At 40.0% G+C, this 17,772-nt stretch overlaps 1 protein-coding gene across 1 annotated transcript in view; it reads left to right on the forward strand.

The window, feature by feature from the left end:
- Positions 1–16,955, forward strand: part of LOC106913930 (pleckstrin homology domain-containing family G member 3) — a 37,596-nt gene extending 20,641 nt beyond the window's left edge. Inside the window, exons 4-19 of the mRNA XM_014980383.2 lie at positions 3,311–3,411; positions 4,792–4,861; positions 4,945–4,991; positions 5,071–5,221; positions 5,422–5,553; positions 5,755–5,937; positions 6,029–6,121; positions 7,897–7,983; positions 8,061–8,091; positions 8,326–8,427; positions 8,539–8,571; positions 9,342–9,352; positions 10,846–11,199; positions 12,105–12,221; positions 13,468–14,848; positions 15,706–16,955. Coding sequence (XP_014835869.2) covers positions 3,311–3,411; positions 4,792–4,861; positions 4,945–4,991; positions 5,071–5,221; positions 5,422–5,553; positions 5,755–5,937; positions 6,029–6,121; positions 7,897–7,983; positions 8,061–8,091; positions 8,326–8,427; positions 8,539–8,571; positions 9,342–9,352; positions 10,846–11,199; positions 12,105–12,221; positions 13,468–14,848; positions 15,706–16,271 — 3,459 coding nt within the window. The 3' untranslated portion in view covers positions 16,272–16,955. The remainder of the gene's footprint in view (positions 1–3,310; positions 3,412–4,791; positions 4,862–4,944; positions 4,992–5,070; positions 5,222–5,421; positions 5,554–5,754; positions 5,938–6,028; positions 6,122–7,896; positions 7,984–8,060; positions 8,092–8,325; positions 8,428–8,538; positions 8,572–9,341; positions 9,353–10,845; positions 11,200–12,104; positions 12,222–13,467; positions 14,849–15,705) is intronic.
- Positions 16,956–17,772: the final 817 nt, after the last annotated feature.

Raw genomic sequence — 17,772 nt, forward strand, 5'->3', positions numbered from 1 at the left:
AAATCTCCTTTGAAAAATGAGAAGAGTAAAAAAAAATGGGGTGGTGATGATCTTACAACTCAATTATCACATTTTCTACTTTCATAGTCACTGGCAATTGCTTCCAGAAAAGAAAACTCCTTTTCCATCGGTCTTTACTCTTTTCTTTTTGGGATCATTACAAAGTCTGAAGATGGTAATGGCTTTAACATGTGAGGCATTTCTGAGACTGAATGGCAGTAATAGAGCCAGCACCCCTCCTCACCTTGTCTCAGACGGTGCTGGCGTCTAACATTTGCTCGGAGAGCATGCACTGCCCTAGATCAAGTTTGAGTAATGACTCGCTCCTGACAGACACTTCTAGGATTTGTAACTATTTTAGCTGACAGCAGCAGCAGCAGCAGCTTGGCCTGGTCTTGGTCATACAGGCCCCCGCTGCAAACTCCTGCCTCGCCTGAACTCTCCGGCTGCCCCGGCCAACACAAACACCCCCATCTATCCACCAGCTGAAGAAATAACACAGATGAAACGAGTGCAGTTGGGATTTCCATAGGCTAGTGTGGGAACACGACTGGGCACAAATGAAGCCTCTGTCCTTTTATGATTACAGCCTGGCTTCAATCATTTTGATTCCATGCAGCTAATTTCACACCGAGCCTTAGATCTGACAGAGACATGTGGAAATGTTTCCTCTCAGTTTGGCTTTGTGTGTGTGTGTATGTGTGTGTGTGTCTTTTTTGTTGTTGTTTAGGAAGCCAAATACTGACACTGAAGTCATGAGCAGCTGTTTGACATATTGATGTGTCTGTGAGATCCACCTTATCAGGCTCAGTCTCAGCTGCGTCCGTGGGATCCAGATTTGAAAGGCAGCTGGTTGACCCCAGCTGATTCCACACGCTGGAATACGTCCCCAACAACTGGCCAGAACACACCCAGAGCAATCATTCTGGCTGCTGGTGTGTGTGTGGAAATACTTGGCTGCTCTTTTTTTCACTTACACTCTTAAACGATGATTTATATTACCCATATCAGTGTTACAGCCCCCAAACCAGCCGTCCCTGTTCTATAATAAAGAACAGCTTGTAGCACCAGACGATACGAAACTTTAAATCTCATGGTATGCCAAAGGTCACATTTGTGGTGGATTTACCTTTTTTATATGTATATTAGAGACCTTTTGCTGCAGCTCATTCAGTAATTCATTGCCTGTAAGCTGTAGATGTGTTTTGCAGCTCTCTATCCAGGAGGCTGCTTGTGTGTTCAAGGTGTTTACTTGTGCATTCTTTATTGAGCTGTTGCATATTTGTTTAGGCTCCTTTTTAGCCCACTTCTTTACCTTTTTTGGTGATGTTTGCATGCCACTTGGTGTGCCATTAACCAAATACGATGAGGTGGGGGAAATCACAGATGTTGGCATGCTATGTCCATGGCATTTTTTGTTATTTTTATCTACTTTTAATAAACTCCGGAGGTCCAGAGGGAGATGGGTTTCATTTAAGGAAAGTAGCCTGTGCTGAAATTCTGCCTTGTTGCTCAATATCTCTTCTCTAGTGCACTGAATAAATCTTTAGGAGTCTCAGAGGTTTAGGTAACATTAGAGACTAAACAAACATGCAGAGTAAGGTGATCTGACCATATAAGAACAAAATTCAACATTTTATCCTACTTGCAAAACACTATGTGGCAAAAAAAACAACAACAAAAAACTAACACTACACATTACTATGATCACATCACTTGGTGGTGGCAGCACCATGCTGTGAGGATGGTTCACTCCAGCAGGAGCAGAGAAGCTGGTCAGAGTTGAAGGGAAGAAAAATTGAGCGAAGTACAGGAAAGTCATGGTGGAAAATCTTTTACAGGTAGAAAAAGACTTGAGACAGGAGCAGAGCTTCACCTTCCAATTACAATATTATGCTTTAGATTAATAGAAATTAATATTTTAAGCTTTTTGTTCAAATAATGTTTCTTTAGGAAACCTAAGCACTACTATTTTTTTTTTTAATCTTAGTGAAATTATCTCCAAAACTGAAACGGCTAGATAAGATGAGCTTCATGTTTACTGAGCTGGCCCAAGGCATAAGCAAACTAAGACCCTGATTAAGGCCTGGTGGTCAGAACACTGTATCTCAGAAAAGATGTTGCTCATTTTGTTCCTTCATCATTTCATACCATTGTGGATAAAGTTAGTAAATCAGTGTATTTTGTAGCAACTTTTACAAATAAAAATCCCAGTTTTTCACAGAGTATAAACATCAAACATTCTTAAATATATTTTTTTTACATAAAGAATTTAAGTAAATGAAATTGTATAAACGACAAAAAACTATCAAATAAATTGTGGGTTTCTCGTTTTATAAATGACTATTTGTAACATAAAATTAAGTTTTGTGTGTAAAATTCACCAGTTTGTACAGGTCTGGATTATGTTTCAGATCTTCTTTGACAATCAATCTTTTACAGCAATTTTCTGTCATTGAAGCGCATTCTTACTGTAAGGAAGTGAAGTGAATGTCAACGAGCAGGAACCAGGAAGTTATTTACGGTCACTTTGTTTTGGGCATTGATCTTCATTCGTTATAAAAGTCTAGTGTCCTGAACAAAGAGTAGGGTACAAAGGTCACAGAAAGTTAATTACACTATACCCGCCACTTGATTATTTGTAATGTTATTTGTTTTCATAATTCATGAAAATTTTAGTTTGTTTCTGAGTACGAAATGGAAGTGCTTACTGGAAAAATGCCGAATTGATCGAGAACCTTCTGAACTTGTTTAGTTCATTTGTGTAATCTTTATTAAGAATTGCCAAGCCATTGCTTTCAAAATACCTGATTTATATAAGTATTTTTTTTTAAACTAATCTAAATGATTATAACATTTAAATTTATTCAAAAGAAGTGAAAAATTTGCCAAAAATGGACAGAATATTTTACTTGATATTTTTGTAATCATGATTGAGAAGGTAAGTCAGAAAAATAAACCATTCTCAATTTATTTACAGCTTCCACCTTCTATATCTGAATCTCACAGGCTCTGTCTGTTAATATACAACGGAAACTGACTTGTGTGATTGTCAGTCAGCTTAGTTAATTCCTTATTGACCCTCTAGATATGCTGTCTTAAATGCACAGCATGTGTACTGTAAAACCAGGTGTTGCTGTGACCTAAAATCTGCTTAGAGCCCCATGCAACCTTGGACCTGCTCTGCCTGTAGAAAAACATCCGTGTCAGTAGCTACCTGCTGCCTCCGCTGGTAGGAATCTGAAAACGCATGTGTGAAATATTTCACCACTGGGTTTAAATCATTACTCATTCTTTCCCTTTTCCTCAGGACTATTTGGCACACATTATCGATTTGAGAAATCTCCCCATCGGGCACGAGCAAGTGATGGCCTTATTCGGAAATATAGAGGACATCTATGAGTTCAACAGGTAATGAATCATCCTCCCCAATATTAAGAATAAAAACAAGAATTTGGTTTGATGTGGAAAAGTAGATAAAAAATGGGAAAACTATAACAGTATGAACGGTCACATATTATTCTTAAGTAAATATTTTTTTGACTCGTGATGGAGAATAGGAGACTGGAAATCATTGTTGATGTTACATTCCTGTGCAGATTACGTGAACAAGGAGGATGGCAGGCTACAAATAGGTTATGCATCAGAGGATGCTTGTTTTGGGTTTTTTTTATTTCAACTCATAGCTTGTTGTTGTGAAGCAATCTGATTGACTTTCACCACAGGAAAGACTGGTAAACGTGTGAAACCACTGAAAGTCTTGTTGCAGCTGGCTTTAAGTTTCATCATTTTGTGCCTGTGTTGCTTAATGAGTTCTGCTGCCAAAACACATTAACACCCTTCTTTCCTTAAAGGGATGAGCCTTTCTTTTAAGATTGCCAGGGACTTCAAATAAGGAAGATTAAATGTAGTTCCATCTGTTTCTATTAAGAAATAACTCAGCAGGTGAATACAGGCTCTGTATTTGCTTTAGTGTTGCAACAGAGTTTGTGTGTAGGAGGCTAGCCAAAGGGAAGCCAGGGTTCTGTGTGTGCGGTGCTATGTTCAATATAGTGTAGGGTACAAGTTGTCCTCCGGGAGTCATCCGTACGTTTTAGGTGTTCTTGACAAACACTTGACTTTTATGAAACTGTAAACGTGTTTTACCCAAGAATGGTGTCTTTGTTGCACTAATCCTTAAACTATCTGTCTGCATGAACAAATAACACTGTTTACATAACAAACGTCAACAGCAGCACACTTCTTATTGTAAATGCCAGTGCAAACAAGTGCATCTGCAGCTCTCTGAAAAGCATATACTGCCACCTGCTGGCTATTTCCCTAATTGTATGGTATAATATCATCACATTCACCAATGCACATTTTGCTGGGTATTTCTTTGCATATAACATGATTACAACGTATTGTGAAAAGTTAGTGCTCTGAGTTTTTTTAAAACAAGAAAGATTTGATGGGGGATGAGCCATGTTGACTTAATAAAAGGAAGGTGAAATGTTTATAGTGCTATAAAGTGGCAGCAAATGACTTTGGACCTGAAGGGCAGAGACAGGAACAGAGGGAATATTTAAGATGGGTTTTATTCTTATACTTTGCCTCATCCAAACTTGTCAAAATTTTTTCTTTGTTTTTACCTTAGTTTTTTATCGTTTTTATTTATTTTACGGTAGTAATTCTGGGACAGTATCTTACATTTAAACTTAAGTCAACCCAAAATATTGATATAAAATATTACTGTTCTGGTGTTCCTGCTTGAGTTCTAAGCTTTACATTTTTTTAACTGATGTATTTCAGTGAACTGCTGCAATGTTTGGACATGTGTGAGAACGACCCTGTGGCTATTGCTCACTGCTTTGTTAATAAGGTGAGGAAAACCTTCTCACAACTAAAAAATTATATTAAATTCCTCAACAAAATACATTTATGCCTGATTTGTGTTTCCTCCAGAGTGAATATTTTGAAATCTACACCAAATATTGCAACAATTACCCCAAGTAAGTATCCTCAGCTTTTGAAAAAGTATTTTTCTTTCATTCTTCAATGAGATTGAGTGCTATTCCTTGGTGTTTGCAGCTCAGTAGCAACATTGACTGAATGCATGAGGAATAAAACTTTAGCAAAGTTCTTCAGGGATCGGCAGGCCACTCTGAAACGCTCTCTCCCTTTGGGTTCTTACCTTCTGAAGCCAGTTCAGAGAATCCTGAAGTATCACCTACTTCTGCAGGTAAAACACTTCCTCACTGATTTTCTTTTTTATTTTATATTTGTGCATCAGGATTAGAACAGTTTTCTTTTAAACCACTTTATGCAAAAGTGTGAAATAGCCATTTGCTCAAACGAAAAGTAAAAAAGTAAAATGAAGATCTCAACACTAATTGTTTAGGACATTCTCTGAGGTTGTAATAACTTTGACTTCCCTTAAAGGAAATTGCCAAGCACTATGACCCAGATGAAGAAGGCTATGGGGTTATTAAAGAGGCGATCGACACCATGACCGGAGTGGCCTGGTACATTAACGACATGAAGAGGAAACATGAGCACGCCGTCAGAGTGCAGGTTAGAAAATCCAGTGAAGCTCAAATGCAACAAAAGGGAAAGTCTGAGATTTTGCTTATTTTTTTATGCATTTTAATATATATAATTTTTTTGCACAAGTGGTGCTTTAGCTTTACATGTGGCAGACATGAAAATTGCATATAATGTCTTTCTTGCTTGGCTAGGATTTTCTTCATGTAAAGTTTTGTTTTCTCACATTAGGAGATACAATCCCTGCTGATCAACTGGAAGGGTGCCGACCTGACCACCTGCGGGGAGCTGGTGCTAGAGGGCACCTTTCCTGTTCTGAGGGCGAAGAACACCCGGACGCTCTTCTTGTTCGAAAAGATGCTCCTCATTACCAAGAAAAGAGGGGAACATTACGTCTACAAGATCCACATCTCGGTACGACTTCTGATGAATTTTTAACGTGATAAGTGAGAAAACGCGTGAATAGAATTGATACAAACCAAACGAATATAATTTCTTGTCACAGTGTTCCACCCTGATGCTGCTCGACAGCGCCAAGGATCCCCTCCTCTTCAGTGTGATCCATTTCAAGCGTCCTAAGCAACCCCATACAGTTCAGGTAACTGCAGCAAACATTTAGTCCATTTCTTTATAAACTGTGAAATGTGGAAGATTGTTGTTGTTGTTTTTTAATGCCGGTATGCAATATTTATCATTTCTAATGATTCGTGACATTTATAGAATAATACATTCTGCTCATCTGGAATTGTAGCCTTGAAAAAGTATTCATACCTCCTGAAACTTTTCACATTTTGTCAGGATAACTCTACAAAATGTAGTTATTGCTTTGTTTTTTTTTTTAATGGAACTTTCTGAAATAAATCAACACAAAATAGTGCATAACCATGAAGTTCATGAAATATAACTACTGCTGTGCCCCCAGTAGGGCGGGGTAAAAAAAAAAAAAAAAAAGAAGCTGTTTTTCCACTTCACAGTGGCAGCATCATCTATAAACATGTTCCAATGTATAATTTGCCTTCCTCAGACAACTTAATTTGCAACAGAATAATGAGACCTAATACAGAGTTTGAAAACTGAGAGCCCATGCAATGCTGATAGTGTTGGATATTTAAGGGACACTTGAAGTCTTTAACATCCTTGATTTCTCCAAAAACAAGAAAAACTCTTTGGAGCTTTTTCAGATCAAGTTAGAAACGATCGCCAGCTGCACAGATCTGTAGAGATGGATAACGTGTTGCAGTCACTAAAGCAACCAACTAAAGCGCTTTTTACTTTTTCTGTTTGCAATTAAATTAAATTTGTATTTGGTTGAATGCTTTACAAGTGTACCCAAGACAACATTTCAGATGGTACAATGGTTCTTCTACCAAAAACGACCTTAATGTTAATTAATCTTTTGTTACAGTTGCAATAAAATTTGAGCAAGCATAGTCTCCATAACAACCATTTGATGCTATCTGTGTATGTGGAGTTCATACGCTGTCTTGAAAAGTATGAAATTGTATTATAAAAATTTTAATGACTGGATGAATATGAAATGTGTAAACGAAAACCTTGAGTTTTCAGGCTTTGTTTTTTGATTTTTCTCAATGATAAGTATCAGAATATCTGTAAATAAACGTATTATTGATTGAACCAAAGGCTGCTGAACTAAATTTAGTTTAGATGCTGAACAAATTATTTAAATTCCTGGGGGGGGCGGGGGGGGGGTTTCAGCTGTGGGGGATTTTGTATAATGAAGGCTTCACTGATCACAAATTATGACAGAAGATATGTATTTAATCTAGCATTTGTCATACTTGAGATCATCGTAGCAATAAAAGATCAAAATTTGTCCACATGCTTGACAGTAAAATTGCCCTTTAATACACTGCAGAATATGAAGTGAGTTCTGGTACTGTGTTGTTTCACTTTTATATTTCTGAAGTAGAAAGAAAAACACCTTGAGAAATGTTCTTTTTCTTTTAATCTCCATCATTTAAAACTGACTGCAAAATGAAATGTCCAACGCTCAACGAAAAGGATCGTAAATGTGGAGTTTGCTAAACTCTGGCAACCCTCTGCTGTAACAATGGAGGTTCTGGAAACTGACAGTATGCTGAAAAGCACTTTATGACCACTGTGAAGTATGGTAGAATATCTGTTATGCTGTGGGACCACATAAGTAGAACTTTAATATAACAGTTATGTGCTTAAATATTATTTCATCAGCCAAATCAAATAACTAAGCACCAACCTTGTAAACGCATTATAAAAGAGAATAAGATTTTGTGCTGCAATGAGTGATTGTATTAACAGCAGGTTTGTCGAATGGGTCTCGGTTGTGTGAAAGATAATTATTTTCTAATGTGGGATTCCCATCCGTGTCTTCAGGCAAAGTCTGTGGAAGAGAAACGTCTGTGGGCTCATCACATTAAGAGGCTCATTCTGGAGAATCACAACACCATCTTGCCACAGAAGGTAAACGTCGTCCTTCCACACATTTCTTTCCCAGCGACGTCAGAAGAGTCTTTAACTTGTCCCTTCTGTCTTTGAAGGCAAAAGACGCCAGTGTGGACAACTGCAACTGTAAGTGTTGCTAATGGAGCATCTCTGCTTAAGTCAGGGATCGTTTAACCGTTGCCACAGCAACCACAGATACAGCCAATAAAAAAGAGAGTGGCTGCTCATGTTCTGTGAAGAATATGGAATGCTTATTAATTTTCCAAGATGTCTTGGCTTATAACCAGCTCATCCATGTGGAGAAAATTGCTTTTTGTAATTGCAGCTATGAGTGTAATGATGTCTCCTTCCGTTTCTCAGATTCTGGGAAGTGTCAGCGTAGTCCGGAGAGGAGGATGAAAGCAGAGTGCTTCCAGAGTGACAGCTTCCATCTCGGAGTACGGAATGGGAGGAGAAGATCTGGTATATTTATGTCCGCTGTCTATCCAGTACATCACACAGAAAAAATAACTGTGCAATGATAATATGGAAACTTTTTTTTTTATGTGCAAATGCATTTATTTATTCTTTCAGAACCAGTTAAAGAAATCATAAAGAGCACCAACGGTGGGTACATTTTTGTGTTTTTCTTTCATTTCTGTAAACGTTCACTAGGATTTTGGCAGCCATATTCACAAACACTGCTTTAGTTTGAATTGCGTTGTGGCTGCAGTCCAGTTATACATCAGCTCTCTGCCACCAAGGTCATTTTGTTGGATAAGAGCTGCTGTTCACGTCTCCATTGAACTTCTGCTTTGTTCTCCTTCAAAGACACCTGGACAACAGTTCAATGGGCACGCACACTCACTCCCACTCCACCTCACCCATAATGAAGTTAATTATATGCTGCTTCGGTCGAGGCCTTTTGTCACTCCAAAGCTCTGTTCGGTACTCTATCTGGGCCCCGCCCGTCAGATCTGTGTCTTCCTGTTTCATTGATTGGTCATTAGAGCAGAGAACATCTGTATTCCTGTTACCCGGTCTCTCCCTCTCTCTCTCGCTCAATTTCTCCAGACGATGTAATGAACAAGCCACTTTCATGTCAAACCTTCTCATCTGAGTAAGGGAGTGGTTCATCACTTCCTGACAAATTGCATCATGTCCAGTTAAAGCCTTGGAGAGCAAGATGCTACTTATTGGCATTTACCTAATCACAGGATCTCCCTTGAGTCTGAGGCAGACTAACAGCTGCCTGGATGTGGAAGCAGAGATTGTCTCCTTACCCCTAAATGCATTTGAAATTCAGGATGTTACTGAACATGATATCTGACTGTTATTGACATTCTTGTTTGTTTTCTCTCTCGGTGGCTTCGCCTCAACCTTTGTTCACTCTGCAGCTGTTTTGAAGGTAAGTTAAGGTAATCCAAACAACTGGATTTTTTTAAGTAAGTCTTGGAAAACTATTTCAATAAGTAACAATGCACTTGCACTCAATGCACTCAACCTTAACTCCTACAGTTGATATAAAAAGTGAACAAGGCTTTTTGAAATATAAACAAATGAAACCTAGAAAAAGTTTTGTTTCAAAACTTGTTCTACTTTCAATCTCACATGTATCCTATAGTAATTAATTGAAACACCTGTAAAGAGGGAGACAATTCTTAGAAAAATATTAAAAGGATGCACTAATCTTGCTGCAGAAGTATGCACAACTGCAAAGTAGCACCAAGTTGAAGCACTTTTAATTCAGGTTTACCATTCAGTCTTCATCAGTCTTCTACCTATAGCAAGTCAGATAAATTGACAAAAAAAAAAAAAAAAGATCTGTCCAAGAGTGACATTAGTTATATTCACATTCTTAAGGCAAGTCTGCTCCAAAGCATCTTATTTAAAAGGTCTGAGTCTGGAGAAGGATGCATAAACATCCACAGCAATCAATGTACACCAGTGCAGAGTGAAGATGGTGATCAACAATTTGTTTCTCTAAATTAGATGAAACTGAAACAGCTCAGTAAGACTGGAGATCCCAACAACCACACTGTAAATTTAACACAAATATTAAAATTGTCTTCTACCTGGACCACAGAAAGCTTCCAGATCTCACTAAAATCTTTTGAAACCTTGCAGGAGAATGTTTCACTTGCAGTGAAACAGCATCAAGCTCTGGGGAACCCTTGTTTATTATCTGTACAGCCAAACAGTCCTGCGGCTCCATCAGCGCTGCTTCCTGCCTCTTGTTTGCCTCCCTGGCCGGTTTCCATCTTTTCTTTTCAACAATTTATTGAGATCATCCATAATGTAAAGATACTGTGGGTTTTTCTTTTACTTAATCCTGATGGGAGATGAAATGTAATCCATCTGCAATCTATCCACAGACTTTGTTTCCATCTCTAAAGGATGCAAATGTATGGAAAAATCCTGCCAGGGCAACAGAATTTCATTTTAGGTTAATCAGATTCGCTGTAATTGATGTTTACTGGATAACAATTTTGAACTGCATCAAAATGGTGCAGGAAACAAAGCTGTGCATATTTAAGCAACAAGTTTATTGCTGCTTTTTAAAATCACATTTTCTTCAGTTTTGTGTGTTGTCAGTTGAGTTTGTCATGTTAAACATGTAAGTTACTTATAATAATCTGATTTTTTTTTTTTTTTTTTTTTTACATCACAAATATGGAATTTTAGCTGAAATAGTTTCGTTGCTGGAAAAATGTTCTTAACTGCAAATGAAAAATCCAATCCTTCCAGAGCACACTTTCTTTTCTTAGCCTGCAGAAATCACACAGCATCACACCCGCTGCTGATACAGCACATCTTGCTTTTTACAGCCTTGCAGTCATAAGATGGCTTTATCACAAGCCTTGCAATAACAAACCACATGTCTATGACTTCACGCTACAGCATGCAGACAGTGAAGGCACACTGCTGGGGGATAGGAGCTCCCTGCAGCCAGCTGCTAGTGTCAGCACACTGACCTCCTGTCTAGGCGAGCCCCGGGGTGAGAGGCCGTGTGTGGAGGATCTGAGCAACTCTCTGGAGCAGCTAAATGCAGCTGACAGTGACTCTTCACCCAGAGAAAGAGAGGTGGGGCTGGAGCAGGAGAAGGCAATAGAGGAGGAGGAGGAAGGGGAGAGTTGCAAGGACGATGTGCTGATGGGAGACGACCAGGTAGCCGACTTTGCCAGCTCGGTGCTGGCAGCCATCTCCTGCTGGCACTATAGAGCCAGGGCTTTGCTTTCTACTCACTTCACAACGGTGAGGGTTTCTGCCACCCACGGGTTTCCCGCTTTCCATTCCGTCCCAACGGCTCACCAAAACTAACGCACCACTCTTGTCTCCCACACTGGCTCTCGTTCTCCATCCCTCTTTTCTTTTCTTCCCTATAATCCAAATTGACTCAATACTCACATTGTCCGTTCTGAATGCTTCAGTGTAGATGAGGGGTGTTCAGAAAAACATCATGCATGTTTTTGCTTTTGTTCTTTCGGAGTTAAAATCATCCGAGTTTGCATCTAATTTCCTTTTCTGATTTGTACTGCATGTGTATCTCATCTGAGTTGTTGCTGCTGTGTTTAATAACTATTTATGGGTGCATGACTTATGTTGTTAAGACCATGTTTGCATTTGCATGACAACGAATATCTTAATGTGCTCTGCTAAATGTTGTTTGACTTCAAAGGTTAATGTAGCCATCTGATTAAACATAATTAGAATAGTAGGGGAGCTTTCTCTTTGATAATCATATCAATGAATATTTTCCCTCTGATTTTTCTTTTTTTAGATTAATTGCTAGTTGTATTGATTCTGAATAGGAATGAATAAACATTGTCTAAATGAGACTTTCCTTTTGTTTTAGATTTTGCAATTTTATGATATTGTTTATGTACTATTAATATTTAGAAATCAGTTTCATATTCTATCAAAAGCAATCTGCAAAATGAGATCTGTACATTTTTGCTTGTATACATTGATTCAGCCCAAGATGATCAAGCCTAACTTTAATTTTCCTCTTCGAACTTTTGGACCAATTACGGCTGTATTTGTAGGAAATTGTTTGGCATTCACTCCTTGAGATCTTAGATGGAGTTATAAAGCTTGCAAACTTGCTGACGTTGACTAAAAAGACTTTTGGCATAATGCTGTGCTTTGTTCCCTTTCAGGATGATCAGAATGAGGAAGCTGCTGAACTAAAAGCCGCACTGATAGAGGAGGCTGAAACCTGCACAGGGGAGGAAAACACCGACAATGTGTCTGTGAAACAAACTCTCAGCGCTCAGGTGCTCACAAAAGCCCAATATCACATTTATGCCTGCATCCTTTTAACCTCATTGCCACACACACATCTGAGGCCACATGTGATACATATTCACTCTACTAAACAATCCCCCCTCAACTCTCTTCCCCCCACCCCAAAGTTGTTGCTGGGGCCCGTTTTCAAACTCTTTCTCTATTTTCATTATTTCTTTGCATACATGCTGGTTGATTCAATGTTACATTAGATTTAAAAACTGAATTCCTACCAAATAGATGCCCTTTGCCGTGAGCACAGTTGAATCATCTCTACATGCTGTAGATTTATTGTGCTGGAAATTAAAGCACCACATGGGAAGCGGCCCCCCCACCCCCACTTCTGCAGCTTCTGCATCTGAGCTGAGTGAAGCTTATCTATGGCAAACAGCTCCGAGCTGCGCTTTCTTTTTTTATTTATTTTTGCAATTTGCAATTTGCAGGCACTCCAGATGAGCAGGCAACACCTGGACACAGCATTAGAATAGCAGCAGCCTAGGGTAACATCAGCAGGCTGAAGACCGGATGAGGCTCAGCCTAACTAGTCAAGGATTATTTAAACTGTCCAGAGCCAATGCAAGTTTTTAATTGTAAATCTTACCCACAGACAATCAGTGCCTTGTAAAAGTATTCATACACCTTGAATATGTTAATGTTTCGTTTCTTTACAACCGCAAATGTATTTTAGCGAGATTTTATGTTATAGACCAAAATAAAGAAGCGAATAAATGAAGTAGAAGCAACATAACAGAAAGTTTCAAACATTTTTTGATAAGAAGTGTGAATGTATAGTCAGCCATGCTGAAGCAATGCTTCACAAAATTCCCTTTCACTGCAGTTGCAGCTGCAAGTATTTTTTAGAATGCCTTTCTACTGGACCTTCAGGAGGCATTTGATTGTGCTTAATTTTATTTTAAGGTATCGGTAAAGGGGGCTGAAAGCAAATGCATGACACAATGTTCATATATTTTTATTTGTTAGAAAAAGCATCAGTCATGTTCTTCTTTGTATTCCCTGCACTAAAGTCTGTGATTATATTATGACAAAAAGGTAATTGGATTAAAAAAAAAAACAAAACTGGAAGTCTAATACTATAATATAAATGCAGCAAAGATGTGGATGCTATTAATTAAACCGATTTTAAAATGAATTATTGAGTTAATGAGGAATGAACAGTGCTTGTCATTAAAATGTGCATTTTTCCGTTAGATAATACTGTTATTTTTTTATGCACAGGAGCCGTGTCGTCTAGACCGTGTCCCACAAGCAGAACCAATCAACCAGCTGGAGGTGGAGAACTCCCACTGCCACGAGTCCACCATGTTTTCCTCCGAGCAACAAACTGAGACCCCAGAATCCTTGGATACTTCCAGGGAAACAGCAGGAGAAGAAGAGGAGGGAGAGAGCGACTCTTCTGGTCTACAGGTGGAGGAGATGAGTGTACTAACGAATGGTGACCTCTCTGAGGAGGAAGAGGAGGTGCTTTCAGATAATAAGAGCAGTTTGCCTTCCTCCGTGTTGGACCAATTGACCGCTGAGCAATTCATCAGCAGTTTGTCACGACGGAGCAGTCTGGTTTCTGAGGACTTGAGTTTAGATAAAGACCCCTTTCAAAGCCTCTCGGCCTGTATGGACGTGGAGAAACGGATGGAGAAAATGTCGGACAGCTCTTCACCAGAACCACACACCTCCTCAAAGGCCGACCTGTCGGGTTCTGAGCCTGGACCGAGTGAAGGAGAACGCAGGTCCACTCTCTCCAAAAAGGATCAAATTCTCATCCATAAAATCAGGCAATACTATGAGCATGCTGAGCACCAAGACGCTAACTTCAGCCTCAAGCGCAGGGAGAGTTTGTCCTTCATCCCCGACGGCCTGGTGAGACAGCTGAGCCGACAGCTGAATGACGTTCCAAAGGAGAAGGCCGGTCCAGCCTATAGGAAAGGGCTCTGTAGAAACAGACCCACTTCTTGGTCCGTGTTCGACCTTCCTGGGTTAGAAAAGGGTAAGACGAGTGAACCTCAAAGCTCAGCTGAGGTCAAGTTTCGGTCTAATAGCGTCACGGAAGCATTTACTGCAGAGGAAGAGTTCAAGCCTTCGTCTGAAATGCTGAAGGTTTGGGAAGTTATGGAAACTGAGGAGGAGATTCAGGAAGTGAAGCAGGAGGCAGATGAGAAAGTTGACACCCAAAGAGTTGAGATCAGCTTGGATACTATGGAGGTCAAAAACGGTAATCAACCACCAGTGATAGAAGAAGAGCCTGAAATGTGCTCTGCTGCAGACTCTTGCTCCGTGTCTTCGCCTACGGCCGGTTCCTCCACAGCGGAGCAGGGTTCTGCTCAGCTCTCAGAGCCGTGTTTATCCCCAGCATTTCAAGAGAACGACAACTGCCACCCCAGCCATTTACCCAAGAGCATCAGCTTCCAAACCACCATAGACGAAGACCAGATCCTGCACGACATGGGGAAGATGAGAAACAAGGTGTTCCAGCTGGCTCGTCAGTACAGCCAGCGCATTAAAAACAACCGGCCAGTAGTGTGGCAGAGGAGCCGACAGGCTGCACACCAGGAGGGTCTCCGGAGTGCAGCTGCTGTCCACCAGGAGAAGCTGAGAAAAACTGGTAAGCAGAACATCGCCGATCAACACTTTTAGAGTGCATCTTGAACTTCCTCACATTCTTTCACATCACAACCACAAACTTCAAATGTCATCACATATTTATCACAGCTTTATTGTTTTGCAAACACCTGAAAAGTGTGTCGTGCATTTAAATTTTGCAGAACCACTTCTCACATCGTTCCGGACTGAATTATCTGTTCATTTTTCTTTGTGAAATAATTTCAGATCTGTCTGGGTCAAGATAAGTCGTTGACATTCTTTTTAAAGGCCTGCCACAAATTCCCAATAGAATTTGAGTCTGGACTTTGACTGGACCATTCCTTCACATGAATCTGCTGTGATCTAAGCCATTCTATTGTAGCTCTAAATGAATGTTTACCAACGTTCTTTTTGGGAAAGGTGAACATTTGACTTGTACTTTTGCTACATCCATTTTTCTAACACCTTTTTCATTGCCCCTGTGGGGGGAAAAAAGCATTCCCACAGCATGAAACTACCTCTTCCATGTTTTTGCATCAGGATTTTCTCTTGAGGGTGTTAGTTTTTCCACCACACATGTAGGCCAAATAGAGCAATTTTGGTCTGATCTGAACATTTGTTTGCTGTGTCTCCTATATGTTACAAACTGGAAATGAGACTTCTTATGGGTGCCTCATGATGTTTAATTACTGATATGCTCCAACAAACTGAGGCATTCAGGTGAAATGGGAAAGAGTGGCTTTGGTGACAAAATGTAAAGAAAATTCAAGAATGATTGATTATAATTTTTTCACAGTTCTGCATGAATCTGCCCCTAGTTGTTTCTTAAACAGAAAACTGATGTAAACTCCTTGTGTTTTTGTCTCTGTTTTCATGCAGGTAAGCCTAACTTAAGGTTGCCCATGAATGTTTGTGAACAGGAAGTCATTCGTGAAGTTTCTTCTCCAAATTCGGACCAGACACTATCTTCTCCCGCAAGCTCCCAGGGCACGGCCCCACACAGCCCTCAGTCTGAGGCCTTCCACTGGCCTCACGTCCAGGAGCTGCGTTCAAAATACACGGACACCTCGCACTCTCTAAGAACACACTGCGTCTGCACAGGACCAGATGGGGTAAAGTACAGAAGCTCGTCAGACCTCCATGCAGCTCCGACAGACTGCTGTAAGAAGTGTCTCCAGGTAGAGGACTGGCCTCAGCAAAAGAAGCGCTCCCTGCTGTGCAGGTGGAGCTCCTTAGACCACATGCTGGGCTCTGTCCCTCTGCACGAAGTTCAGAACCTTCAAGAACCTTCGCGGACTCGTTTACCGTGCCACAGAATCCAAGGTGAGGATGGGCTCCTCCAGGAAGTTCGCAACAGCACAAAGTCACTGACTTCTGGGAAGTCCTCGGAAAGCAACCTTGTGAGGAGTTTACGGGAGAAGTTCCAGAGCTTAAGTACAAGCTAAACAGTGTGCACTGTGTATATTCAACATAAACCTGGGAGTTAGACGATGCTTTCTATGTTTGCTCTGCATGTTTCTCCCTCAAAAACTCCGTGCATGAGGTTTCTTGTACAGGGGACAAGGTGCAATAATTTTAGCACCAGTGTAACATTAAAGGGATGGTATGGGCATGCCACCTTTAAAACAGTAAGATGCACATTTTAACTGTGTTTGTTTACACGTTACAGTTTTGTGTGAACATATAAATGGATATATAGTTTCCTGTATCAAAAAAAAAAAAAGATATGTTGCCTACTGTTGGCTGCTATAGTCATTAATATTAACTCTGCAAACTATCAGTGCAGAGTTTCTGAGAGCGACGGCTAATGGCGCTCGATTGCCAGTAAAGTCTTACTTCAGACACCAAAGACGGTTAGATTTTAGTCTTTGTTGTGCTTTGATGCACAGGGACAGCAAAATATGCTTCCACGTTTTCCTGAGCTGCTTGTTAAAACAGTTGTGCACATCACTGGAGCTTTATAAATTTTTTTTTTTATCAGCAACATGTTTATTTTCATGAAAGTTATTTATATGTCTGTATATTGGGATAGTTTTGACCATGTGTAAATTCCAGATACTCAGAAACCTGTTTTTGGTTATGTACAGCTGCCCATATTTTCAATAAAAACAGAAATGCTAAGGCTGCAATACTGTGTTTTTTTTTTGTCAATAAAAGATGGAATCTTCTGCGTAGGGCTGACCCACAGAATTGTATCAGCAATTCAAGAACCTATTTTTTTTATTCTATTTTAATAGACACTTATTTCTAATGCAACCAGAAGCAGTTACAAGCCAGTGATTCCTTGTGGACGATAAGGACAGAGAGTGACTTGTCCAGGTTGGTGAGGCAGGGAGATGGAGATGGAAAGGATGTGCAGCAGATCACGGTGATTAAGGGATGGAAATGTACTGACAGGTGCCAAGTGTGGGATGGAAGAGTACTTTGAAGAGTTGACGAATGAGAAGAATGTAGAGCAGAGGTGACTGTCGTGGATCATAAAGTAGCTGAGATTAATGATGAAGTGGGGCAAGCTTTAAAGAAGATGGACAGAGAAAAGGCAGCTGGTCCTGGTGACACACCCTTCGAGGTACGGAAATTTCTAGGAGAGGTGGCAGATGTTGACTGGGGTTATCTGGGAAGATCTTGAGTGATAAGATGTCTGAGGAAGGAAAGAAAAGTGTTCTGGTGTTTATTTTTAAGAACAAGGGAGACTTGCAGAATTATGGCAACAACAGAGGAATAAAGCTAATGAGCTAGGCTTGGGTCGAAAGTGAGAAGCGTCAAGGTTTCATGCCAAGAAAGAAGTGCTGCAGATGCTTTTCACTGGTTAGTTTACTGGTCACAGTATCACTGAACTCTAGCTACACCGAATTTATGGTATACTGTAAAGAAAATGAGGGATGCCAAAAAAATAAATAAAAATCATGCCATCCAATTTCCCAGGACCAGTGATTGGTAAATTAC

Source organism: Poecilia mexicana, unplaced genomic scaffold (assembly GCF_051168715.1).
Source record: "Poecilia mexicana isolate PSO_F unplaced genomic scaffold, ASM5116871v1 scaffold_22, whole genome shotgun sequence".
NCBI lineage: Eukaryota > Metazoa > Chordata > Actinopteri > Cyprinodontiformes > Poeciliidae > Poecilia > Poecilia mexicana.